The sequence below is a fragment of the Triplophysa dalaica genome, chromosome 13, assembly GCF_015846415.1.
Source record: "Triplophysa dalaica isolate WHDGS20190420 chromosome 13, ASM1584641v1, whole genome shotgun sequence".
In the NCBI taxonomy this organism is placed as follows: Eukaryota; Metazoa; Chordata; class Actinopteri; order Cypriniformes; family Nemacheilidae; genus Triplophysa; species Triplophysa dalaica.
Window position 1 is genome coordinate 17,203,643 of NC_079554.1, and position 27,393 is coordinate 17,231,035.

The 27,393-nt window shown below is 38.8% G+C and overlaps 2 protein-coding genes across 9 annotated transcripts in view; both read right to left on the reverse strand.

The window, feature by feature from the left end:
- Positions 1 to 1,065: 1,065 nt before the first annotated feature.
- lbr (lamin B receptor) lies at positions 1,066 to 8,421 on the reverse strand. Of its 3 annotated transcripts, none has more exons than XM_056765215.1 (15): positions 8,288 to 8,413; positions 6,884 to 6,954; positions 6,261 to 6,435; positions 5,634 to 5,816; positions 5,412 to 5,507; positions 4,739 to 4,907; positions 4,453 to 4,649; positions 4,123 to 4,177; positions 3,831 to 4,025; positions 3,589 to 3,692; positions 3,267 to 3,392; positions 3,017 to 3,185; positions 2,855 to 2,935; positions 2,643 to 2,765; positions 1,066 to 2,484 (listed from the first exon to the last, which is right to left on the reverse strand). In XM_056765215.1, exons 3-15 carry the CDS (start codon positions 6,429 to 6,431, stop codon positions 2,324 to 2,326), a joined length of 1,830 nt encoding a protein of 609 aa, XP_056621193.1. In that variant the 5' UTR covers positions 6,432 to 6,435; positions 6,884 to 6,954; positions 8,288 to 8,413; the 3' UTR covers positions 1,066 to 2,323. The 3 variants fall into 3 exon arrangements, with proteins under 3 accessions (XP_056621193.1, XP_056621191.1, XP_056621192.1); XM_056765213.1 differs by having other exon boundaries at positions 4,739 to 4,910; XM_056765214.1 differs by lacking the exon at positions 6,884 to 6,954 and having other exon boundaries at positions 4,739 to 4,910; positions 8,288 to 8,421.
- Positions 8,422 to 9,580: 1,159 nt separating this feature from the next.
- The window catches only part of enah (ENAH actin regulator), an 81,987-nt gene continuing 64,174 nt past the window's right edge, over positions 9,581 to 27,393 (reverse strand). For 5 of the 6 annotated variants that reach the window (XM_056764304.1, XM_056764303.1, XM_056764302.1 and 2 more), the window contains 10 exons: positions 24,193 to 24,527; positions 19,053 to 19,757; positions 17,169 to 17,503; positions 16,603 to 16,739; positions 16,341 to 16,389; positions 16,184 to 16,235; positions 15,787 to 15,853; positions 13,331 to 13,415; positions 12,531 to 12,588; positions 9,581 to 12,026 (listed from right to left, as the gene is read on the reverse strand). In XM_056764304.1, the coding sequence (XP_056620282.1) occupies positions 11,989 to 12,026; positions 12,531 to 12,588; positions 13,331 to 13,415; positions 15,787 to 15,853; positions 16,184 to 16,235; positions 16,341 to 16,389; positions 16,603 to 16,739; positions 17,169 to 17,503; positions 19,053 to 19,757; positions 24,193 to 24,527 (1,861 nt within the window). In that variant the 3' untranslated portion in view covers positions 9,581 to 11,988. The remainder of the gene's footprint in view (positions 12,027 to 12,530; positions 12,589 to 13,330; positions 13,416 to 15,786; positions 15,854 to 16,183; positions 16,236 to 16,340; positions 16,390 to 16,602; positions 16,740 to 17,168; positions 17,504 to 19,052; positions 19,758 to 24,192; positions 24,528 to 27,393) is intronic. The other variant, XM_056764308.1, reaches the window with a different exon arrangement.

Below are 27,393 nucleotides of genomic sequence, written 5' to 3' on the forward strand. Positions count from 1 at the left end.
AGATTGAAAATACACACTGATATAACCTAACAGATGCCGTCTGTAATGAAACAATTTAGCGTGACAACAAAACTAATTGATGTCACAATAGGCAGAATTATGGAATCTCCATATGTTTCTCTTTGGCAGCAAATAAAATCTGTCACTTGGTTAATTTGCATGGATGAGGCAGAGGTACGGCCCCAATTTTAAAAAGTCTGTCTTGCAGTCTTGATAATACGGTACATGATATTGCTGACATCTAGTGCTTGAATGTTGCTAATGCAGATCTATTTCACTGGCTCACCTATAAAATTAATCGACTCGAATAAACCCATGTGGTTTTCTTTCTGAAACACAAAAGGTGGGATGCCATATGTTTTAATGCACTTACAATGAAAAGGTGCCAGAGCTTTAAAGCAAAACATTTCTTGTAAGATAGTACTCAGATACTTAACAAAAGATAGATAACAATTCCGATTAATATCAATCAAACTTCAGTTGCTTTGTTTTGATCCAAGCCATAATACCTAAAAAAAGCTAACTCGCACAAAAAAAACATGATTTTTCCCAAATTTAGAAAACGCAGTTTTCATATTTTGGAACCAAAGTCTACATTTACTGTATAACACACTAAAAAGTTACAGGGCAACTTTTTTGATGAGGACCAAATGTCCCCAATAACATTACATTTCATGGCAACCAACTTCCTAACATTTTATCTAAATCCAATGTCGTGTACTTGTTTCTTCAAGACTTATGTGATATCATTCATTAGCTTAAAAACACCGTTAAAGTGTATAGCCACAAACGTTGCGTACAAATATTCGACTCAAAAGTTATTTGTTCGCAAACAAGGCATTACGAGAAACAAGTTTGTGTAACGTTACTTGAACCCATTTGCTGTGGACGTCAACGCCTCAACAGTATTTAATACTTCTGAAGGGACATTGATCAGTTTTTTTTCTCTGTACTTCATTCTGTCTGCAAACATTTCATTTACAGAAAATTTCAAAATAAAATTCAAAGATAATTAAGAGAAAATGTTGTCATTATGAGGAAATAAAGACCATGTGACCAAGGACAAAATGTTTCATTTCTTTTTTTGATAACACACTCACCAGTTACAAGCAACATGACCATGAGAAATGGTGAAATTATTGACAATAATTAAAAAGAGCAAAAATAAAAAGAAAATAGACTAACAACTACAGAAATAATTCATTCTAAACTTGTCGATAAAATATCAAAACCTGTACGAAACAATTTGCAGTCTGTACAATTTAATTTGTGCCAGGACTTTCATCTACAGTGGTTTAATTCTGAATGTGTATTATTGGCATTTGAGATTACCTGCTCGTCAAATAATATTTTAACAAACTCATCACGCTATAATGTAACCAGATAAATAACATTTGACAATGCCTTTGTACTGTGATAAGGTAACAGCTCCTCTTAGCCATGAGCACTATTATGCCAGCCCAAGTCCATACAATTATGGAGTAAACTTATAAAGTAATATTGGATAAATTAAGAAAAGCCTTACATTACACATTCAGTCAAGCATTTTAAATTACAACCTTAATAAAATGATAGCCTTTTAATTTGAGGTGTCTAGCTTTAGATTTTTCTTTCACAGCACATCCTTGTTTTCAGATAGATACTAAGAGAAACTTCACTTTGTGACTGAAACCACAGCTTTCAAAAACTGACCCAAAAGCTTAATTTTTACATTGTCTTGAGCTGGAGAAATCTGAGGTAGCCAAGCCAAATTTGTGAACTTTGGATTTAGCACAGTGCATAATGCCTAAAATGCAAATCAAACCTAAGATTTTGTTTTAAATATGTACAGAAATTAAGAAAATATAGGTTTGTTTCTTCACACATCTCTGGTCCTGAGAAAAAACATTACACCTCTTCTTACTATACATACACGATGAAAAATAAAATCCCATCATACACAATTCAAAAAGCATAACACAAATTGTCAGCGCTAAACAACCAAGCAGATTCTTCATATGTGTATATGTGTACATAAGATGAGATGGCAAGTTATGTTCTGAAGTTATGAATAAGGCAAAACAATCTGTCAAGTAGAAAAACACATCTGTACAACAATATACATCTTAAAATGGAGGTCAAACTCTGGAACCGGGGCAGTGTCCACAATCCGTAAACGTTTTGTGACAAGGCAAAATTCGGATTTAAAAATTGCTTTAAAAATTATTTGTTTCAAATACAAAATGACAAGCTGCTAGAAGTGAAAGACTCTGTCTAATGTTCAGTGTCCTCCTGAGGATTTATTTTACCCTGGGTGTCCAGAACAGGTTGAGTCCATAAGTGGTCAGTAAATCCCGGGGAAAATGCGGTACGGGACAGCTTTGCAGTACTCTTCCCATGCAGAACCGTACTTTTTCCTGCACTGACGCTCGTCTCGTGCATTACGATGCACCAGAAGAGTGATCAAGTAAATCAGATAAAAGTAAGGAATCACATGGTTGAAACCTATGGGAAAGATTAGACATTATATTAGAGATGCATACAAGTGCCTGTGTATATGATCTATTTGGAGCATTAAATTCTACTTAAATAAGAATTCCCAAACATTTCATGTACATCATGTTATATGTGTAAAGATACATTTGTCACAGAGACACACTCACCGCATGGTAGAGACCAGGCTAAACCCATAATGATATCTCCAAGGTAATTAGGATGACGGACAAATCCCCAAAGACCAGACACTATAAGACTCTTTCCAGTTGCAGTAGGAATAGCCTTCAAGTCTGAAAAGATACATCACAGTATAAATCCATTTTAAACTGAAATAATCATGTTCGATTACATTTTTTTGCACCCACTTCAGAACACTTACGCGACACTGCTGGGTCAGACGGATTTTTTCTGAAGACGAATTTCTGAGAGTTGGCTTTCCGGAAGATGTAGTATCCGACTCCTGTAAGATTTTAATACAAGGTAAATAATTCAAGTTGAAAGTTTTATGACAAACCTAGAGAAAAGAAAGCCAAGGACTGACCATTCATGGCGATGAGAGTGGTGATCCAGAACACAGAAAGGTCATTGGGATGATTGACTAGATAGTAAGCTTGACAGGTGAATGTGAAGGGAACAAAAGCCAGATCTCCAAATGTCAACATAAATCCAAAGCCATCATACACTATATCCATCATAGTCAGAAGCTTCTCCTAAAACGAAGAACAGTTGAATCACAGTCAGTTCATGGTTTCTATATAGTCATAACAATAAAATGGTGTATGTTTGATTACCTCATGCCAAATACCATCAACAACCCAAAGAAGCTGGAAACCATTAACCAGAAGCATAGCTGGAGAGGGATTTTCTAGATTCTGGTGCTTCATCTCAGCGAGCAACATAGCAAAGTTAATCAATACCTATGAAAACAAGCTATATCAGTGCTTTTCAATATGAAAAAATCAAACAGTAATGTAGCATTCAGCATAAGTAGTTTTCAGGTTTTTTTATGTTTGAAAGATGAACACAAGAGGGAGCCATTACAACATCCGTCCAACCTATCAAGACTGCTGGAACATTGACTATCTAATTTAAAACAAAATAAACAATACTCACCCAACCAATCAGACCTGGGCGCATTTCACAGAAGAATTTGATATCAAAGCTTTTGATTCGAGGATTCAGCTCTCTACCCATGAAGAAGTCATAGATGATATAACCTAAAAATTAATAAAAACATATTCATTATAGACATTCAATAAACCCAACTAAACTCTATAGACCCATTATACAAAATGATGGTACAATGCCAGAGCCGCTAAGCCCTGCCCATGCTAACACCCAGCTGTACTGCTTACCAGAGTTTCCTCCAGGAGCGAGGTTACTTTCGGTGGCCCAGCGCGAGCAGACGAAAAGGTAAATGCTGAGAAGAGTGACGATGACCAAGGCAGAGGTGTAGAACTGCAGGAAGTGAGCATGGATGTAGCTGAGATCCACTTCCTGGTACACAGCAGCACCCACTACCACAGCCGTGAGGACCAGTGCATAGAAACCTGAGACAAGACCCCGTCACAGGTCACTCAATAATAATTCCTAAACATACATCTCAATGGCAACAGCCAAAGTTTCGAAATTAAATAAACAATTTACCATTAATCCTGTATTTCAATGTTTTCCCGTTCTTGAGGGGCATTCCCTCAATGACCTGATGAACAGAAAAATAAGCATAAACTACATGCAAGTGTGCTTTCTACTAATGGATGAGTACATTTGAAATTTTGTGCGTTTCATACATTGTTATAATAAACAATATACACTGTAATGAAAAAACAAAAGATGTTTTTCCAGAGAGTCTGTACACCATCTCTAATCATGAATCTAATGTAAACCGCTTCATTCCAGATAACAGGCAAAGCAGAAACTGGAGTGGTCATGTGCCTTAAGTCAGGTCACGGGGTGTCATGTGATTGTGGATGATACCTTTCCGATAGGGAGCAGAGCGAGGACAGCCTGGAAGAGAAGCCAGAGCAGGACGATGCCAAAGACCTGCCAGTCCCAGAGAGACTGAAGTGGAGGGATTTGAAGAGGGAAGTCCTGAAGACTGGCATCCTTCTGCCCACAGAGAATGAGCAGAGCTAACACAGCCACAGGCAGAAGTAACATCAAGAAGAACACACCTGAAAGAAAGATCATGTATGTAATATTACATTCTATGATTTATTGCATTTTTTGAAGTTCTTTGCATCCATCTGTTGATAAGACTCACCAACTCTTCCTCCAAACTCCAGATCAGTTGTTTTGACGGGAGCTGGCGGTTTAGCCTGCACCAATGTCTCCTCCTTCGTCTCCTCTTCTACAGGTTTGCCGTCGCCCTGTTCCTTCCTGCGCCGCAGATTGTATCGTCCACGTGTTTGGTTTTCAGATTCAGCCTCTGTCTTCTGCAGCGATAGCGAATTTATTGTTCATCATTAAACTTTATATTCAATACTTATTTTCTTAGTGCAGTTGTCACTAATCAACTTAAAACGGTAAAAATAGTATTAAAGAGTATAAATGAATCAAGGATCTGTGCATCCATGTTTTAAACACATTCAAGTTTCATTCAAAGTAAATGATGATTTTTACATGACTGAATTAGTCTGGTCATGCATTGTAAAGCCCATTCAGTTGTTCCATGAGGTGAAACATGCTGAAAAACATGAGGATCTGATTAAAGCCCTCAGTCAGCTTTAGCTTTGTGTGCAAAACTAAACAGGCTTCCGTCACACATGGGAGGCACAACATGCACACATCATGACATTCCAACCTTTACAAGACCTGTTACCAGTGTATCTAACTACAGACAATAAATTGGTTGTAAGATTAAGAGCAAAACGTCCTTGTGTCGTCAGTGATTCAAATATTACCGTGATGCAGAAATCTGTAATATACTCTCTTACCTCATTGACTTTTGTAGCTGTATCATTTTCCTCTTTCTTCTCATTTTCCTCTTTCTTCTGATGTTTACTGTTGCTATTGTTTTCGTGTGGAATTGCCTAAAAAGGATGAGACACGTGAGGTGAATTTCACGAGGAAAAGTCAAATTTTTTAGGTAACAACGATTGTAGATTTTAAATGACAAATATGATTTTTGCTGCCTGTCATAGCAGACAATTCCCTACCACAGGTGTGAGCCGGACCTCCAGAACTTCTTTGAGTTTTTCTCTCTGCAAATCTGCGGTGCGAGAGGAAGATCGGCGGGACGTCCTGGCCGGAGAACGAGAGCTGCGACGAGTGCGTGCCGGTGACCGGGAACGAGATCTAGACCGAGAGCGTGTACTGCCTTGTTTAAACATCGTCAGACTCTGAAATACAAAAAAGTGCCAAATTAATGTACAGTCAGTGGGGTGAAAATGTCATATACCAGATTCAATAAAATTTGTGATTAAATGTTATTTATACCTAGACAAAAAATTAAAGGTTTAGGATTTTAAAAATACTTCATGCCTTTTATAAGGTTCATGTGACATTTTCAAAACTGAGTTGTTCACACATTTTAATTCTGTGACAACCTATTACATTATATGATGTTTTTTCTTAACATTGCGTATATTTTGTGACTTTTCCGAAATCAAAAAGGTTTTAGCTACATATTTTTGTGCAGATGGAAAAACTTTTCAGGAATTAGGATGCAGATAGAACCTAATAATTCCAATAAGTGACGATTTATAGAATTAAAATTTTTTTTATCCTTAAATAGGCCTAAATCAATCAATTATAAGTTCGTACACAGGACTGGGGTTCAATACCGTAATGTCAGACTCCTTCAGCTCCAGCTCAGTGCCATCTTTGTAGATGACGGTGTAGAGTCGACTCTTGTTGTCATAGTTTAGCACCTTGACCTCATAATAGAGGTTACTGCCAGGCCAGCGGCCCATTACAGTCTCTCCGCTTTGAAACCTTGTAGACGGCATCCTCATTTACCTACGAAACAAATTAACATGTCAAAAGGTCTACAAGCTCCACACACACCAACATCATTCAGTCAAATCCTCAGGAATTAGATCAGTTAGTAAAACAATGCAAAATAAGTTTGCTTTTTATAACCAGTCTTTAACTAGACTACATAACATTTGGAATGTTCTCATCAACAAACTATCGAAAAAATGTACGAGTAAAGATTTTCAATTCATATTTTGTAGGTTCAGAGGTTAAAGAAACTCATGTGGAGATATATAAGCGTGATGACAGCACAGGCAGCTAAGTGCTAAAAAGTGCTGATGGTCTGAATTACACTACGCATCCTCACACTATACTCTCGGCACTAGAGTTTTTGTTGTACCCTCAATAGCCTTTGTGAGGGGAGTTCTAGTACCACACAGATAATACAAACTTTGAAGTTCACTATTGAAAACATAACCAAAACGCCTACCTCTAAATGTTAAACACAGAGGTGTAAAAGTCCTTGCGAAGAAATAGTTGTAAAACACATTAAAGGCAGCTCTATAACCACAAACACATGTCAAGATCAGGAACATAAATAACAAAACACAGTAAATACAAAAGTTACGCAGAATCTTGTAAAACGTAGCATTCACGCTATATCATAAGAAACAATCATATTGAAACCATATGTAAAGAAAATGCCATAAAACACTCCCAAGAACTCAAACCATCAAGTTAAACACATTCTTGATCTAATACACTGACACACACCCAACAACCTCGAGTTAAAATCCAGCACCTGCTTAATCCCACGTGCATCTAGTAGGTTATGAGAAACCAAAGACCAAAAGATTTAAACTGAAAGAATTTGAGGGGCGGGGCATATTATGCAAATGAGAGGAAACACGACGACACGCGCGCTTTACTACCAGTCCCAGCTATTCAAGCTAAAAATATACGGTGCTTAAACTAACTCCACGCACTTATAACGTTTATGACATTTTAACAATATTCAAGAAACCAACCAATCAGAATGCGTTAACTTTGCCTGTCTGAAGATAAAGTGAAGATATTTTTGCCACATTCAACAAAAAGTTAGTTTAAAACATATATATTGTTTTATTTATTTAGTGTGTTTTTCATGTGATGAGGATACTTAAAAAGTATGATCACTCGATGCTCCTTTAACAATGAAAAATAGTGACACCGCAATGGAGGGAAAACGTCATGTATTCAAACCATTGTGTGTCGGCGTGCGTGCGGCACAAGTTCATATAAATTAGACAGTAACATCAAAAACACCCCCAATAAATACAGTAAGCGGCCAAACTGTTTAAATGATTTACATTTTCCGTCAAGGCATCATATTTATACGACAACTGTCTTGCATTTTGCGCAACGTCGGGCTGCGAATTGCTTACACTTTCTTATTCAAAGCAAACTATGAAATCAAAGATCGAATATTCGACTAACAAAGGTTAACAGTTATTTAACAGCTAAAGTGTCTTAAAATGAATGCGCAATCTAATCTGGACGATACAACAAATGACTTGTGTGTCTAAAGACAATAAAAGCGCGCCGTGCCCAAGTTTCCTGTATAACGAGCCGGTTGTAAATAAGGTTGTTATTACACTTCAAACACCACAGTATCGGTATATGTGTTAATTATTTAAATACAACTGCAATGTAAGATATTTTAAACCACACGCGTTAGATACAAATACAGCTGGCAAGGTTTTCTTACGGTAACGTTAAATGATATTCACTTCGTGAAGTACGTTCACGTTAAAACTGGAGACCGCCGATATACTTCTGCACCGTTTACTACGCAGTCACAACAGATACATTCTAAAACATTAAAACGCAAAGTAAATAATATATAAATTCTTACCTTGGTAAGGAGGGTAAAGGTTTAATAATCACCACAGTTTAGCAGTTAAATTTCATTAAATAAAGACTATATTTTTAAAAACACTAGTACCCCGCTCTGAGCTTGTTCCTCCCTCTGTCTTCGCTTAACCTACCAGCGTCGGTGAGGGCGGGAAGCTCTCTGATTGGCTGTAGGAACTATCTTTTAAATTGTTCAATGTTCTGATTGAACAACGGATAGTGTTAGCTGAGCGCTGATTGGTGGGTAGGTCTTTGCGCTTGGGTCATAGACAAAGTTTAACAAAATGGAGTCCTCTGGCAGGACTGTTGAGCTGAGAGATATGAGAGAAGATGGACAGACAACGTTTTTAAAAGGTTTATTAAAGTTGGATGTTAATGGTTCGGGACTTTTTTTTCACGAGGTCAAAGTAAGATTTAACAAAAAAGGAGAAGATTTAATTTTGTAATTGTTAATGTAATAAACAATATTAACTAAATTAATATTTATTTTTGTATTAGTCTAAAGTAGTTTGTGAAATGGGAAGTGTGATTTATTTATGACATTAAATGTGACGAAAACAAAATAGTAAGTAAACACATTTAATTTCTGAATTGAAATTCCAAACAAGGAGCTATGATAATTCTGTGTACCGTCCAAAGTGCACAGTCCGTTTTTAAATAGTAGAAATAACATTAATACCTGATCCTTAAATATTACAATCATAAAAATGAACTACATAAAAAAGAAAGAAATGTCATGAGTTTTATGTTGGAAGGAAATAAATGCACTGCAAATGTGCATTTTCAGTTTCTGCTTTTGTCAGGTTGCATTATTGCACTTGCACACAAATGAACTGCAGCAATGCCTCTACTATTCAATAAAGAAGCCACCAACAATCTTTTAATTTCATCTCACTTGAGATATTCTATTCAAAATAAATATATTTGATATATGAATGAGACTGCAAACTTTGCATAGGCTAAAAGTTTGTACATGCATCAATTTTTTATTTTGAAGCACTAGATTATGTAATAAATGTATAGATGTGTTATGTCTCTGTGTTACTGGATCGTGAAGCGTTAGCTGTTCATGCAGATCTCATTTTTAGTGAAGTCCTGCCTTCTTCCTGTTTGCCTCCGCTGAACAGCCAGTAAAGCAGCAACATTTGCTACAGACGAGGTGTGAAACTAGGATGATGTCATGTTGCACAAGTTCTATATATGTGATTTGGTAATATCCCAAGGCAACAGGCCATTTCTAGCCCAGATTGTTGTAGTCCACAGTGCATACAGAAATAAACCATGTAAACAGCAATGTATTGCAATTTTTATTTCATTTGCTCAAACAAAACAATGTTAGCATGTAAGAAACTTCTAATTAACATGAAAACAGTATGGTACAACATGACGATAAAATAGAAAGATAAAGAAACTGAAAGTTGCATTTTAAGGAAGTTCAGTTAAATATGACCTGTCCCAAGGTGCCGACAACACGATCAAAATTGATAACATCATCAACTGATTTCCACCACGACAAAGATCAGTTTCTCACATCTCGCCAGCATACATGGTTTTAACCTTAACACAAACCACACCGTAATTGCAAAGGAAAATGACGCAGAAGAATGAGAATGCATGTTTAATTTTAAACAAAGATCAAAAAAGCTTCCTTTGCAACTTGCTGAAAATGCAAAACAATCAAAGTTATGGCAGGCCCTAAAATAATACTCTCTATATATACGCTTTTAAATTTCTGACATATCAAATACAACTTCCAAACAAGGCACAAACCATGAGGGTCACAAACAGGCTTTTCCAGGAATGAATCAACCCTGATCAAAACATTACGCCTGTTTAACCTAATGATCAACCTACAATAGTTGTTTGTTGTTAAAACAAAGGGTGGATCAGGAGAGGGAGACGTTCAAGAGATTAACTCACTCTTTAGCTTTGGTGATATTGCCAGCCACAAAGGGACGGCTGTCCTGTCAGCATTATAATAATTTGAATTTCTATGGGTTTTTTAAAGTGCAATCAATGCTGTAAACACTCCATACAAACGCTCTGATTCCTTGAGAGGTTATTTTCAGTGATGGCGAAAAGGATTTGTTGTGAACTGCACAAAATGTATAAAAGAAATTCCATAGGATTGAAAGGTGAGCAGATGCAACCATGCCATGGGTTGGGGAGAGATTTGATCCGAGAGAATAAATTCAATGATTTGCCGTAAAATTCACATAGCCTATAATCACACTTCATGTTTGTACAAAGATATCCATCTTAAAAAGCACATTCCCAATAAAAGTTCCCTAACAAAAGCATGTTGGAAGATAGAGCCCTTCTACAAACCGAGCCGAATGCCTTCCAGTGTGCAGAAGAAGGTCAACGCATAAATAAACAATACATGACTGGACAAAAAAAAGGGACAAAAAATCCAAACCATTTATAATGCCACAAACCTGTATTCGTCTGTGATGTGCTGCTTGGCCCAGAAGAAGCAGAATAAGTTTCCATGCATGATCTTTTGCATCCTTAAATCCTAAAATATAGGATGTCGTACCCCTGCAAATTTATTATGGCTAAGAGTTGTCCTTTTGCGAAATGCACTTACAAGTATGCGTATGGAGAACATCAACCACGGTTTTAGGGCAGAGTGGATGGGCTTAAAGAAGAAAAACACATGGGAAAACGAGTAAAGATGCTACACTTATTGCTTACGAACTTAAATTATTTTCGTGGCAACCGTTTTTCCCTTACCGTTCATAAGAAGACATGCACCGAAATTGAAAGAAATACGAAAGAGCCTACTGCGTGTAAAAAGTTTCATAGTATTTCTGGTGAGCACTATCTACAGATAAGGTCCGGTCGACGTTGGCGTCAACTTTCGATTTGATTGGCTGAGAGGATTTTGGTAAGAGCTACAATGATGTACAGTAGAAAGGCATTGTCCCTCGTAATCTTCCCGGCAAACACACCAGACAAAGAAGGTATACGTGTAACAGCGGCTCATCGACCAGAAGACTCATCATCCCAAGAGCGATTAAGCTACCTGATATGGTCTTGGCGCACATCAGGACAGGTTGACTGAAAGAGGGTATAATGTTTATTTTCTTCTTTAATGTACATATTGTGATTAAAATAGTAGGAAGACAAGCGTAAGAGTCCTGCAGCAATAGACAGCCATACACATTTGGTTGGCCAGAGATCAAGATTCAGCTCTATATAAAGACCAACTGAATTAACATTTCTTCATCATCATTATCATCATCATCATCACCACCATTTATAGAATTCATAAACTACAAAGCCTGCCCTTTGCTAAACAATGTGCCATAGAATGAATGTCATCAGCTCGATTTACAATTTCACTCTTCGATGGTTAATACAGTATGTAGTTCAGTAATAGATTGTGTCCATCATCCGAATTGACTTCCGCAGTAAGTCATCCATTGCATACGGACAGTCACTTCCTTAAGACTGTGTCCTGACCCCCCCCCCAAAAAACAGGGCTTCGGGAGTACGCTGTTGCTGTCGAGTCATCTGGGCATCCCCTCGCACCCCTGTGACCTCACGCTCAAAACTTCCTCAACAGATCTTCCCGAATAACATGGTTATTGTGATCACCACTGGTTAAAACTGTAAATGTCCATTTTCATTGCTTTTGAGATAATGTCTTAAACCGAAGCTGTTCTCGTGGGTAAAATACAGATGCGTCTCATCATCCTATTCAGAGCTTGACTTGCCCAATTCCTCCCTGATTGCTGCACAAGACAAAACAGAAACAAGAAAGAAATCGTGAATTATTTCACACTAACAGTTTAAAATTTGGACACACCTACTTATTCTTTCAGTGGTGTTTTCCACATTTTAGAAAACCAGCGAAGTGAGCAATACTATGACATATCAAATGAAAGGTTAACAGCTCTTATCATTTTGCATCTTGAGAACAGTAGACACCCTGTGGTTAGAAGGGTTTCTCTGTAAAACTGCACATTATGAGCACTCCTAACCAAGTTTAACAGGTTCTACTTGTATTCAAGGTTTCGACATCTTTAACTTTTTTTATGCTTTTTCAGTGGCCCAACTTCATATTTTGCCGGATTCTTGTTGGCATTTAAGCATTTATCATGGAAAAACAAATTCAACTAAATGCGTCCAAATAGTTGACTGGTAGTGTTTATCAATACTGTGACTATAAAGTTTGTGATGTATTACAAAGCTCAAAGCATTTTATATTATGGGAATACAATGTAATGAAATGTTACCATCTATTAGTTCTTCTTTCAGCTTTGACAGTTCCTTCCTCATCTCCTCTAGAATGTCCTAAAAAGCAATGAATACATGTCAACAATTCAAATATTATTTGTAATACGGTTACAGTATCAAAGGTAGAAAAAAAAGAGTTTTAAAACAATGCCACCAAACTGTTTTCATGAGGCACTACCAAACTATTTTAGCCATAAGACCCAAACTCTTAATACAAGCTATTACTAAGTATGATGCAACACAATACATCATATAATACAGTGTATTAATACTAAATATAATAGTTCATGTGAGTATTATATCCCTTAGTTTTGGTGGCTGGAAGGAAAAGTACTGTCAAGACCACCAGATATGTTGGTGTGTCAAGAAATTGACCAACATGATGTCACTATAATTATACAGTAGCTACTGTAAGTAACCCTTCACCGCCACAGACAGATGCTCCACTGACAGTGTGTAAGCCAGAGTAACTGTCTCCTTAGATAAGTAAGTCTCCGGCATGAGTCTTTCATATCTAACATGCTCATTCATAGAAGAGAAGGGAGGTATTGCGGATTGAACTATAATTGGACACACCCACAAAACTGTGCACTGTTAACCAGTAGTTCTCCCTGTTTCATTAGAAGCTATCTAATATGTTTGTTTAAACAGGCATTTTTATCCTATATAAAACGCATGATTTACTCATGTTTGACCAACAAGTTGAGGAAGCAATTGAGTAAATCCCAGTTACACTTGAGAGTGAAAAGACTGAAAGGTCTTTCGATTTGAGTTAGTTCCTCCTTGATTTGAGAAGTACCTGTTTCAATCTGTCATAGTCTAAAGCTTCTGTTGGCACCCCATTGGCACTTATGGATCCGGTAGGAGTTGGTGTAGACCTTGGTCTAAAAAGAAGAGATTGGGTGAGGTGAAGACAAGTCACAGAAACAAAAAGTATGCAGATCAAGATGCAAGGCAGATGTTTGGTCACACGCTTACTGATATTAGTGTTTATACGAAGCATTAACATAACATATAATAATGCACATAGACAAACTTCAAATGCAAAAAAACGTATGAAAAAGTCACAATTTCAATTAGTAAAATGCAGAAATAGACGTTTGATGAAAGTTTATGTATTCTTTAAATCATTTGTATTTAGCTGCATTCATTGTACTGAAATAGATACACGCATATCCACACATGTTCATATACATTTGGGTGATGTGAAAATAAGCACAAGGGGTATTTCTATGCAAAACCAACATTTGTTAAGTCCAAGTCTAAATGTCAGAAATGTTTCAAAAGTTGACGCAAACCACAGCAAACAGAGATTCCAAAGATTCTTTCTTTTCTTCCACTTCAAATGCATTCAAACACCACACAATCCAGCTGCTTTATCACTCTCATGCTCTTCTGGAGCTGAACAAGCCGAGACGGGAAGCTGTTGCCAACACAATAATCGCTATAGGGTGGAACGTGGGAAACAAAGGAAATGACGCTTTATCTGTGCCATCATACAAGTAATGAAAGCTGTGAACAGCGGGTTGCCTTTTCCAGAAAGGAAGCAGAAGCTAGGCGTATAACAACATTATGAAATAAATTAAGAAGCTAAAGTTGTTATCCCTGGAATAGAGTCATGCTACAGTATGAATCTTCTTCCATTTCGTAGGCGTCAGGATCATTTTTCTCTCCAGAATAAAAAAATGCTAAATTAAACATACGCACATTTGTACGGGGAGGGGAAAGAGTTATCTATGAGACCAGGTGGAAGAATTGGCATGAGCGACCTTAGACAAATGTTCCTTCTCTCTGATAGCACAAGACCCTGACGCATAGTGCAGTTCACTTTATAAGAGCCGTATTCAATTATGAGGTTACACTCAGAGCTTGATCCACTTTCTCTTTGAAACAGATACAATTTGGAACTCATCATAATATCAAATGGGTTACTGCAGATTTAAAGCAGAAAGACATTGACATTCATCTGGCAGACACATTTGTGACCCAGGAGAACAAAACCGGTCTTATGTGTACATTTTTCGAAATTGACATTTTTACATCAATAGAAAGCTTAATTATTCAGCTTTCAGATGATGTAGGAGTTGTAAAGGATAGGACAATATATGGCAGAGATACAGACGTTTATAACTCTGGAATCAGAGGGTGCTAAAAAGTTTTAAACGTTGCAAAAATCGCCTTTAAATTTGTCCATCACAGGTGCTTTAGCAGGCCATCCACTCAGACAAATAAAGTTTTTAAGTATTTAGGGTTGTAAATTTACAAATTATCTTCATGGAACACGATCTTTCCTTAATATCCTAATGATTTTGGGCAAAAAAGAAAGAATTATAATTTTGACTCATACTATGTATTTTTGGCCTTTACTTAAAAAGTTCCTATGCTACTTAAGACTGGATTTGTGATCCAGGGTCACATTTATCCAAAGTGACTTCAAATCGGTGCTTCTCTTTGGAATCAAACCCACAATTTGTCTGTCCAATGTTCTACTATTGAGAAACAAAAACACCAACAGTAACTTGCGATCGTTGCTGTCATAAACCAAGACTTAATTCGTACAATTTTACAGTGATTATATTGTTGGCAACAGCAAAATCTTTGTGTATGGGAAGGAATCAGAATCGTAGACAATCATCGCAACAGCCCTCATCTTATTTACAGAACAATCTCGGCACACAAATCTAGAAAGAGTCCTCAAACTAGTCTCTGATACCTTGTTAAGGAATCATAGTACTTTTCAGTACTCGTCTGATTTCTCCATGGTACGTCCCGTCTGTGAGAGTAAAGAGACTAACCGGTCAGAGGTCTGTAGCTTGGATTCGTTCAATGATATTTTCATTGCTAAATACTGAATGACCAACTCTGATATAATATTTCTATCAGTTATCTCTGCAATGTAGCCCTACTGAAATGTGCTTCAGTCACAACTCACAAATTTTTGCACATGACTGAAATGGTGGAATATACTGAACAAAAAGAAATCGAATCTATAAAAAATGCTTGTATAGCACTGGTAAGAAGCAACACAGCTCTTGGCTTTAGTCATGTCAAGCACGGGCCCAGTCGTCTGCATTCTGACATGCCATTCTGTGGGCTCCGGCTGGCAAGCACATGATGCAAAGCAGCAGAGGCAAATGATAATTCAAACTAGCGTGGACCAGGACCTGCAAATGACTCCCGGAAGCTGAAAGTTTTCTTCAGAAAGTCATAATGAAATCTGTGAAGCATCAAAAACAATGATGTGCAAATGTTTACCTTCCGATGACTGGCGATTTGCTACCGTTCATTGTGTTTGTCCTCTCCCAAGGCTTTCTGGGCATGTCTGTGAAAAAAAATGCATTATTAAAGCCAATCCACAGCCCTCAGACTCATACCTCAGGCTTTCAAAATACGCATACTGTACAATTCCAGCTCCTATTCACTTGAATGAGGTAAAATAAAATATAAATCTCCAAAACTGAAGATGAAAATGTAATAAACTGTATAGTAACTATCAGTATATAAGGGTTTTTAAAATCTTTGAAAACTCTCAAACTGAATCTGATCTGCCATAAGTTCTTTTAAAACTAAAACTAATGCAAAACTAAAGCCGGTCAGATTTTTATCTTCCTTTGTCTCCTCATGCACGTTTCTTCACTTATCTGAATCTTACCTGGTGTGCTACAGGCTGACACTTTCGGAGTAATGGTTGCCTCAAACTCCTCCTTTTGGAAAAATTAAAGCATGATCCATTTAACAATCCATCACATATGATCAACTACGTACATCATTCAATTATAAATATATGTACAAAGCTGATGTAAACTCACAGCTTTCTGCTCAGGCTCTGGTGATGAACCCTTCTCTGCGATTCTTCTCCTGAATCACATCAATATTAAACTTTAACATTTCGTGCCATTGCATTTGACAACAAGCTAATTTTATGACTAAACCGCTCCCTACTCCCATCACTGTGACCTTGCGTAATCCAATTACATGGCAACAGTGCTAAATACAGGTGTAAACGTTTTCAGAATATTTGATTACTCAAATCACACAGAACGCTACTAAGACACACGTAGTGTAGTTCACCTCCTGGCCAGCAGGGCACTCATCTCCTCCATTAGACCGCCTCCTCCAGGTAAAAGGCCGTTCCCGCGGGCTGCCTCGGGCTTGGCACCACCAGAACTCGCAACACCGACCAAAGGTGGAGTCGGTGGCTCATCAGGCTACAGTAACAGGAACGTTTCCAGAATGATTCAGGCATTTCTGATTTATTATGCATTGCATTTGTTTCTTTGTGATTTAATGTCATGCAAGCGAAATACTGGAAAAAATGAATACAAGGCATATCAACCAACATTAGATAGGGCTTCTTAAATTCCATCTTTGTAAAGTTTAAAACGAATTCGAGTCTGACCTACAAAAAAGTATGAATAAAACTCCAAGAAATTAAGGCCCACCAAAATCCAATATAATGGGTTTCATAGATTTAAGTCACATAATGAGATATCATTGCCTGATAATAGAAAACTGGCGTCGGGCTCCACAAAGCCATTTAAGAATCCTCTGTAGTAACTCACATCATAGTGAACTTTAATGCAACTGTGCTGAGTTTAAGGATCATGTGATGCATTGAGATGGTTCTAAACTCTTACCCTTGAAACTTTCCGTAGCTTGGCTCCAGCGAGGGCGGCTGCGAGCCCAGATAGGGCCTTGTTCTCATCTGTGGTGGGTGAGGGGGTGAACAGACCCGAGGGTAAGGGTGGGGCGGGAGGTGGAGGTGGTGCTGGTGGTGGAGCCTGGCCTGAGAGTGGGGGTGGTGGTCCTGGAGGTGGGGGAGGCCCAGTCGGGGTAAGTGTAGGAGGGAGTGGTGGTGGGGGAGGAGGAGGGGGGCCAGGAGGCAGCAGTGGTCCGGCAGTGGTGGGGGTCACAGTGGAGCCGGGAGGAAGGGGTGGGGGAGGTGGAGGGGTGGGCATCCCCTGTACTAAATCTGTGGGATTAATAAGAATTAAAATATAGTTAGAACACATCTCTTTAACATCTACACAAAGGATAGCTTAAGGTTTATATTTTTACGATTTACAATAGCAGAACATGAAGACACAGTGAAATGAATCATAATGAGTTAAATGGATGTCAGTGTCTATCCATATTTCGAGCCTATTAAAGGGTTAGTTTAACCAAAAATAAAAATTCTATCATTGTTTATATACCCTAATGTTACTTAAAACCAAAGTCTTCCTTTCTTCTGTGGAACAAAGAAGAAAATATTTTGAGTAATAAATTATTTTGTGTCCTTGAGATGGAAGTCAATGGGGGCCAATGATGTTTAGTCACCAACATTTTTTAACGTATCTTCTTTTGTGTCTTACAGGTTTGGAAAGACATAAGGGTACTCAAATGAAGAAAGTATTTTAATATGGGGTTGGACTATCTCTTTAATTCATCGGTTTTTAAACTACAATGTTTGGTACGACCCTTAAATGAATAATCATCATCCAAATCTCATTCTGGGGGTGGGGGTCACGTGTCTGTATTAAGACACGTGACATCAATACATGTGAACATAAAACAATCATCCATAAACGGTGTCTGACAATGTAGAAAAAAACTGAAGGTGTATATGGGTAAATAAATGAAAAGATTTAATAATGGGGACTACAGTTGGCTCCCGTTAAACTATAAAAACATAATAAATAAACCAACATTTGCTTTAAATTAAACATTTAGACTAGTTTTGGACGTACAGTAGACAGCTGAAGTTGTCATATCTTTGACATGCTTGTCTGCAAATGCAAAGTTAATCATATTAGTATTTACAATTTAGCTCAATGTCAAAGTGCATCATGCATATAAAGTGTCATGTCTTAAACCTCTTCTATAAATAATTCAGGAGAGGTGATCTTATTTCAGTGCCGTTTATCTGACCTTCCATGATGCTCTCTTTACTCAGCAGAACGGTCTGTCTTTGATGACCTCATCAAAAATAAAACACATGGTCAATTTCTTTTTCGATTTGTTTTGATCTTTCATTTGGACATTATATACTGCCTCTTCTGAGGATTTTTCATAAAACAAAAGTGTGAACATGAAAAATAACCAAGGAGGATGTGTGTAGTGTTCGTGGATGTCCCATGTAAAGTTTACTGTACCACAACAGTACTTGTACATGTTAACATCTAAAACATATTTAACAATGCAAGAAACTGTCTCTGATGAAAACTAAAAGCAATGGAAACAACACAAATCAAAGTCCACGAGAGTGACAGTGGAGATGTTCTTCATGCCATGCCGCACAATTACAGGCATCTGTCAAACCAATAATCATCGGTGCAATCAGACTGATGTAGACATTCAACATAGAACGGCTCATTTCCAGACGCTTCGGGGACCTTTACATTAAGCCAACAAGCAAAACAATAGTCGAAGCCAATTGCAGCCACAAGCCTCGCACGGCACCCAGCTCAACGAGGCAGGCCCCCTCCTCGAACCCCAGTTAGTGGGTTAGTGGAGGTGAAGCGACACAGAAGAGGCCTTACCCGGCTGGCTGGGGAAATCAGCAGGCAGCTCTGGAGCAGAGGAGCAGGAGTCTCCCAACCCAGAGTTTACAGAGTGCTCAGCAGAGGCAGGGAAGGCTGTGGAAGGAGAAGGGACAACAGCAGGCTGGGGTGAGGGACACGACACATGGGGCATGGTGGGCGAGGGCGAGTACAGGGGGGGCGGAGGGGGTGGCGTTGGCGGCGATGAGAAAGGCTGACCCGAGACTGGAGATGAGGTGTGGAAGTGAAGCGAGGAAGGTGGCCCGTTGGGCGCCATGATGGGTGAGGGGGGTTTCTGGGAAAGCGGACTGGGGGCGGGAATGGCGATAACTGGGCGAGGGCCCGTGGCCTTGCCGGGTGGACTGCTAATCATGACTGGAGGAGAGGGAGGTAGGGGCATGAAATTACTGGCCGTCCAAACTGCTGATTTGGAGGCGGGAACTGGAGGAGGTGGGGCTGGGGGTGGTGGCGTGGGTGGGGCGGGTTGCCTGCGGGGTACGGTGGCGTAATGAGGCAGGACGGGGTGGAAGGCGGATCCTAGCGAAGTGGCGAATCTGGATGCCGAATGGCGCAGGGGAGGGGTGGGAGGGGTGGCCGTGGAGGGGGAATGCATTGGGTAGTTGAGTGTGGAAGGAGACGCAGGTGACGAGGAGGTGGTCTTATTGTATTCGGGAGGTGGGGGCGTGTATAGGGTGCTTTCAAATGCTGCATGGGTGGGATGAGAGGACAGGAGGGGAGAAGCGGCAAAAGTGCAAAGGGAAAGAACACAAGACATAGAGAGAGAGAAGGGGGGAAAGAGACAGAAGAGAGGGAGCAAATGAAGCAAGGAAACCAGCAGAGACCTACAAGTCCATCATATGTTTCTATTTCTCTCTATGAAAAGGGAATACAATTAGTACAATCAGTAAGCTTTTGACCACATCATGAATTGTAATGGATGGATCCACTCCAACATTTGTTACAAAGATCCTGTTCATCATTCAGTGCTTTCAGGAGACATTGAGCATATGGACAAAACCTTCCTGTATCTCCTGGATGCACATTTCACACAAGTTTGGCATCTCTGCATCATCACACATTTGATGAGGGTCAGACATTTACTCACTTCATGCTTTTTAAGTTTAGCAACATTGAGCAAAAAAGCAGGATTAACCACAAACATTACCTCGCCAGATGACAAATAATGTATGTATGTGGACTGTGTGTTTCATACTGAAACACCAAAAACACAACAGTGAAAAATTTGTATTCCAGTGACTACAATAACATTGTTAAACCAATGACTGTCCCCCAATTTGTAACTTTACTACAAACTTTTCCCATCACTAATTAAATTTCATACATTCTACTAGCGCTTATCACAATACTAGTCTACTGTAAACTATCACTCCCTAAAACAGTGTCTTTACATTCTTTGTTGCATACTCTCAAAGACTGTAAATATTAACAAGACTAATGCAATCTACAACCAGTACTGAGTGTACTGAGTGTTGTGAAGCAATTGCCCTTTTTACTGCAAATTAGCTTAAGAAACTAAATGGATTGTTTACTTAATCTTGGAAAATATTTAATTCTGATATTAGCTTGCGATTTTTAGGAGTTTGGCCTTTTCCCATTCAACATGAAAAGAGGCTAATTTGGCCAATAAAGGATGACTTCAACGGTGTTTTGTGCATTCTGACTTCTTTACAATGTTTAACGTGCTGTCTTCCTATGCTTGACATGGCCAACTTGTCAAAAATACAAATTGGACGTATGACGTAGTATTTCTGTGCTCGATACACTCCCCCAGCACTCTTTATGGAAAGTTTTTTTCGAACATTAAAATCTGTATCGTAACAACTATTCTTAGTCCCTTATTGGACAATTTTCCGGAAAAAGCACGCCCACGCCTCAACCGGCGAGAGCCAGATGAAAGAGCACGCCCACATGTTAACCAAGGAGAGCAGGAAAAGGAGCACCCACACTCGTCAACCAGCTGGAGCAAGAGAGATAGACAGCACTGCTTCGTGAAGTTCAGCTGTGTTTGTTTGTTCACTGCATTTCGGTGAGAAATATTATATAAACGTTGGTTATGACGCTGTATTTGAAGATCATTTGAAACTGATAAATGCCGTTGTCCCAGCGCTAAAAGATGCCGGACATGAACCACAGCCGTTAAGTGAAACGGAGTCATAAGTCTGTTGGCAATGGGTGCACACGTGCTTTAGTTCTGACCCCCATCCCCCAGCACGCGTCATGTGTTTTGGGAAATAATCGTACAGCTGTATCTGTCTTTTATAAATGTGATCAAACTAAAGACTCGGATATTTGAAATGTGCGATACTATTCTGTAAGTATATTTGATTTTCAGAAACTATCTGAGTGACGGACACTTTAAAAGACCATTTGTGTTTTTAGGTAACTGTTAGCATCTAGCTAAAATGCATTCAGAGAAATAGACAAAACGCAAAAAGCATTGGAAATGGCATAGCTCCTTTGCATACTATTTTTAAACTATTATGACATATTCACGACATAAATCAAGCAAACTGGGACAGAGCCATTGCGAAATAGTTAGCTTTAGCAAACTAATGTGACCCTGAACCAAAACCAGTCTTAAGTAGCTCGGGAACATTTACATTTACATTTAGGCATTTGACAGACGCTTTTATCCTAAGCGACTTACATTGCTTTATCCTATACATTTTACATAGGTATTTGCAATCCAAAGGGATCGAAACCACAACATTGCGTTGTTAACGCAATGCTCTTACCACTGAGCTACAGGAAAGCTAACATTTTTAATAAAAGACAAAAATACAAAATTATAGATTTTTCTTTTATGCCAAAAATCATTAGGATATTAAGTAAAGATCATATTCCATGAAGACATTTTGTACATTTCCTACATTAAATATATAAAAACTTTCTTTTTATGAGTGGATGGCTTGTCACAGCGCCCCTGATTAACAACTTGCACTAAGATTCTTGAGTTTTAAACAGTTGCATATCAACCAGATAGAGTCCTATTCTAACAACTCATACATCAATACAAATCATATTTATTCAGCTTTCAGATTATGTGAAGCAAACTACAAGTGAAAATCAGTAGTGCCTAAAGATATATATGGGTAACTGACAAATAAAGAGTGTCATATAGGGTGACGTTGCAAAAATTTCACAAAAAAGATAAATCTTTCTTATACTATTTTATTATAAATATAAATCTTATAAAATTATATATTATCAACAGTTTGTTTACTAAAATTTCACTGTCACGCCATAAGACACACATATAGTAATATCTTTAGGCATGTTTTGTTTATAAATGAAAATTATGGAAGTTCTTGTTTTTGGTTAATGACGGAAGATATACGAGTCATATAATATACGAGTCACTGCATGCCATATTCTGGGCAAATCTTTCCGCTCTGGTGATTTCTGCAAGCAGCCTGCAGACACAGCTGCCCCCTCGCTGCGTGAAGCCTACCACACCCCCTGAGCACGCTTCAAAATACACGTCAACACACAAGCAAACACAAATTACCATGTCCTACATTCAGTTCATATCCTTCTCATTACAAACGCTGCCGTGCTTATTTGTGTTACTCCAGATTCAATTGCCTTTTACAACTTAAATACAACTTCTGTTTATTCTTCGTCTAAAACGGATAATCCATTTTAATTTAATGTCATCCATCTCATTTCCCTCTGCTCTTCCACATAGCTAGCTCTGCATTACATCACGGGTCATGTGATCTGCTTGTCAGTGTGTTTTTGTTCGAGTTAATGCAATTCTTCCACTTCTAAAGCATTTGTGGACATACTGTGAGGAACTAATCTAAGTTTATTAAATCTTACCATTTACTTAATAATAATTCAAATTCTCACAGACATCACTCAGACAGAATCAGAACGGCATCTGCTAAATATATAAGTGCTATGCAACAACACTTGATTCTAAAAGGAAAACTCAGGCAAACATTATGAAAACAAGTTGCACAAGTTTAAGTTTCAGAAGCACATCTCTTTTGGTTTTCTTACATTACACAAACGTTAGAACAAAACACAACAAACAAAGCATTTAGAACTGAATCAAAATATCTTAAAGATGTACTTATTTATGTAAAAGAATGAAAAAAATAACTAAATTGAAACAGGAAGTGCTTCTGGACGTCATCATTTACTTCTGTCATTTCAAACAAACTTTCTTTCTTCTGCAGAACACAAAAGAAAACATTTTAAAGAATTATGGTAACCGAACAACGGTGGTACCCGTTTACATGCATTGGTATTGTGTTCATACACAGGAAGTGAATGGGTATCGCCGTTGTTTGGTTAATAACATTATTCAAAATACCTACTTTTGTGTTTTGCAGGGGTGGGTAAATAATGTAAGAATTTTCATTTTTGGGTGAACTATCCCTTTAATATTTCAAGTTCAGTGTCAGCTATGCTCCAATTTTGTTTCTCAAAAACTAAATGTCATTTAAAAAAAGGCACTAACACAGCAAACATATTTTCTGCAATGATCTACATTATGCTATGAATGCCGTTGACTTTACTTATCTTATATTGGACCCAGATCATTCCTTGAATACTATAAAAATCCTAACAGCAGAGTTCTGGCAGGGTACCCATAATCCTAGTGGATTGCGCACTGCACACCATGAGGGAATTGTGGTTAGCCTGCTGATTCATAATTTTCCAATATACCAACAGATGGACACATGTCCAAAAAAATAATGTCATTATAGGTAAATTAGGACAAGTAGTGCTCCCTCCTCCCACATAAACAACAGCTTTACAAATACTACGCAGCCTAGAAATGTCTTCAACACAAACAACTAAATTTGCATGGACAAAATTTTACAGATTTATAATTTTCCTGTTGCATGATTCTTTGCAATCTGAACGCAGAAACGCCTATAAAACAACTTTTTATAAATTATGAAGTGTATAAAACTGCAGCACCACAAAATGATTCCTAATTGACACATCACAGGCATTTCCATACCTAGCCTAGACTAAAACAGAAGAAAAGCAACATGTTAGTCGGTTTTATAACCTCAATCAGCTGTTGTCTCCAGCCCGTCATGTCTGCATCTCCACTACGGTTCTGAAAAGATGCTTTAAAAACAAACATAAAGATGCTCACCGGCGTTGGAGATGCGTCTTCCTCTTTCCCAGTCCATCTGCTCTCTGTCCAGCTGCTCCTGGTGCTCTTGCTTTTCTCTCTCGGCACGCTCTCTCTCCATCATCTCCCTCTCAGCGCACTCCCTTTCCTGGCGTTCTCGTTCCAATTGCTCCTGACGTTCCTGCTCCAGACGTTCCTGCTCGGCACGTTCCCTTTCAAGCCGCTCTCTCTCCTGACGCTCCCGTTCCTGGCGTTCCCTCTCCAGCATCTCGCGTTCCAGCCGTTCACGCTCAAGACGTTCCCGGTCAAGCCGCTCACGCTCCTGCTCTTTCTGACGCTGGAGCTCCTGCAGCTGCCTAAGGGTACACGAGAGAGAACACATGAGTGCATGTCGGGCCAGATGGGACCGCAGTCAATCTTTACACAAGGTCTAACCTGGAGGCAGGTTAGATTAGGTAAGTGAGGCGGTGTTGTTACATAACCGGGTGTATCGCTTGACTGCATCATGGGAAAACAAAAGAATTGATGCTTACAGGATTAAAACTCAAAAGCTTTCATTCACCATCTACAGATTAATCATTGGAATGAACAGAACAGTCACTGTCGGATGGTTTAGAGATCATGTTATAACTTTCTTCCATAGCTCAGTTGTTCTTTCACAAGTTTCTACTTGCATTTCATTAGATGTTTCTTCGAGACTTCCTTTAAAAAAACCTGTAATTTTACAGAATTAACTGTCGTTTTAAAGATTTTTTTTTTCAATATACATTAAATACTGTAAAATTACAGAAAAAGTAAAAAGCTACGGCCAGCTGCGTCTTTTGAAATTTTCAGCTTTCTTCTTTTTACAGTTTATTTTTGAAATACGGTCAAAAACTATAACATTACATAAGACAAAATATATATAAGAAAAATGGGGAAAACAATTGAATACATATCCTTATATCCTACAATTCAGATCCCTGTAATGCAGACTGCGCAGTACATCGCATCCTCCTCTAGAGAGCAGCATGTACAAATTAGTGACATAAGATGTGAGAAGTGCCGACTTCAGCATCCAGACCAGCTCGTGTGCAGATGTTCTGCTGTGTAAGGCTTTATAAAAGAGCCACATGCCCAGAATGCCAGTGTTATTCAACTGAAAGGCCAGACACATTTAAAGTGTGGACAACAGGGACTTTAAATGAAGAAAAATGAGGCATTTGTGTCAAAAGGGGTCTGGAGCAGGGCAGGTGGCCTCAAAGACAAGTGAACTGAACAGAACCTAATACCAGTACTAAGGTTTTCTTTTGTTTCAAGGGGTAGTTTACCAGAAAACAAATCAGACTCACATTTCTGAGGTTCCCACGCTTCTTTTTGCCTAAATGGGTGTGCGTGAATGATGTCATTTCCTGGGACCCTGCCAGGCACACCTTACATCCTTTATGATGAAAAGAAACATCACATCAGGTGTGGTGCCATCATGCCTCCACATGTTCCAGAGGAAGAGATCATAAAGGCATAAGCCACACCTGAATATTTCAAAGACCCCACGAGAAGAATGAGGTGTACGGTTCAAACGGATACCGTCACACCTGCCGCGACAGTGACAGTAACAGTGTCGTCAAAACATTTGAATTTTATCTAGAATAAGTCTAGGATGGGAGAATCTCAAATGAACATATGACATCACCTTGCTTCGAGGCAAGTGAATGTTAATTTAGTGAAACCGTTGTCATTTGCAAAATCACGTCATGCCGACCAACATAAGATAAGCAGTTTTATCGCCTTTTTCAATCACTTAACTGAAAAATCTTATTCATTTTTTTCTAGCACATTATGAGCAGTTGGTCTGAGCAGGTAACAATCACAAAAGGGGGAGGAGCCAAACAAAGGGTCCGTTTTATGATCTTAAAACAGGTTTGATGCGCCATTTTCTTTTAATAAAGGTCAATAAAACTACACACGGCTGACAAGAAACCACAACGCCCATAGTACCACACAGATTCTCCAAAACGTGCTTGGTCTACTGCCCGAATTCTCCATATCTTAATTTAGTTGTCCTGTTTCACAGTTGTTCTCAAACCTCGTTTCCCATCGGGTGCATTCTGAGCCACTCCGTTATGAAATACAGTCGAGGCATGGATTGCTAAGAGCGTGTCCCACTTCCTTCAAATCCCCACTGAGCCTGAAACATGCTCAGAAATGTAATTAAAGAGCAGAGGAAGCCTTGTTCACGGCCGCATTAATACACTGCCCCCAAAGAGCACAGCAGCCACAGCGGAGCCAGCCGTAAGTCAGCCCTGAGTAGGCTACAAGAGTGGGATCCCTACAGCGGTGCTGACAGAACATTGAAAAGGCATGATGTAAAAATGGACATTTGACATCACAGGTCCACGTTTAATTTAAGACACGGATGAGCGGGATCATTAAACATACGGGTCAGATACGGTTCATGATGCAACAGCCATGCAATCCCGACATCCGAGGTGAAGAGGTCACCATAATATCAAGGGCTTCTTGATTTCACAAGCTGTCACATGTTACAAAAATAGACTCGGAACAAACATCGCTTTAAACCAATCTGGCTTGTGACCAACGGGAAAAACAGAATTTATGGGATCGAGTCTGGGCGCTCCATGTTGCTCTAACAGGAGCGATGGGCGGATTGCAGATCACACCATTTTTGTTCAGTACTTTATTTATGAGCAATCCTATTGGACACATACATTCCCTGGCATACGAGATCATAACATTCCAAAATATTGAGCCGCACAAACACTTAAAATTAGAAACTGGCCCTGCTCTGAGGTGAGACGCTAAGGGCCCAAAATATGAGGCCAAGGGGTTCAAGCAGCTTAATCGAAGGCATAGTTTGCCATTTTTTCTTGACTTGAATGCAGTTTTAAAATCGACTCCTTCAAATCATCAAGTTCTGAGCTGTAAGAAGAATTAGGTTTTTTTTGGCTCAAAAATCCTAGCTCTTCTGCGTGGAATGAGGAACATGCAGCACATCCATTTATTGGCGTCTTCTTTCCTGACATCAGTTACCAGGGAAACAGTATCTAAGGGAATGTAGGCGGCTCACAGCCTGATTCAGGACATCTTCCAACAACTTACTACAACACATTTTAAGGATATTGGACCTTTCTGGATATCAAAAGCAGGAAAACAGAAAAGGTACAGGAAAATACAAGGAAACAAAGGTCCTGCGAATTAAAGTAAGTTTAAAATTAGGCTTTT

Bases quoted from the DNA above. Each gene is read 5' to 3' on its own strand.
- lbr (XM_056765214.1), bottom strand. From the start codon at position 6,431: ATGAGGATGCCGTCTACAAGGTTTCAAAGCGGAGAGACTGTAATGGGC. The intron at 3,693-3,830 runs GTAAGCAGTACA...ATTAATTTTTAG, and splicing joins CGCTCCTGGAGGAAACTCTG to GTTATATCATCTATGACTTC. The intron at 2,936-3,016 runs GTCAGTCCTTGG...AAAATCTTACAG, and splicing joins CACTCTCATCGCCATGAATG to GAGTCGGATACTACATCTTC.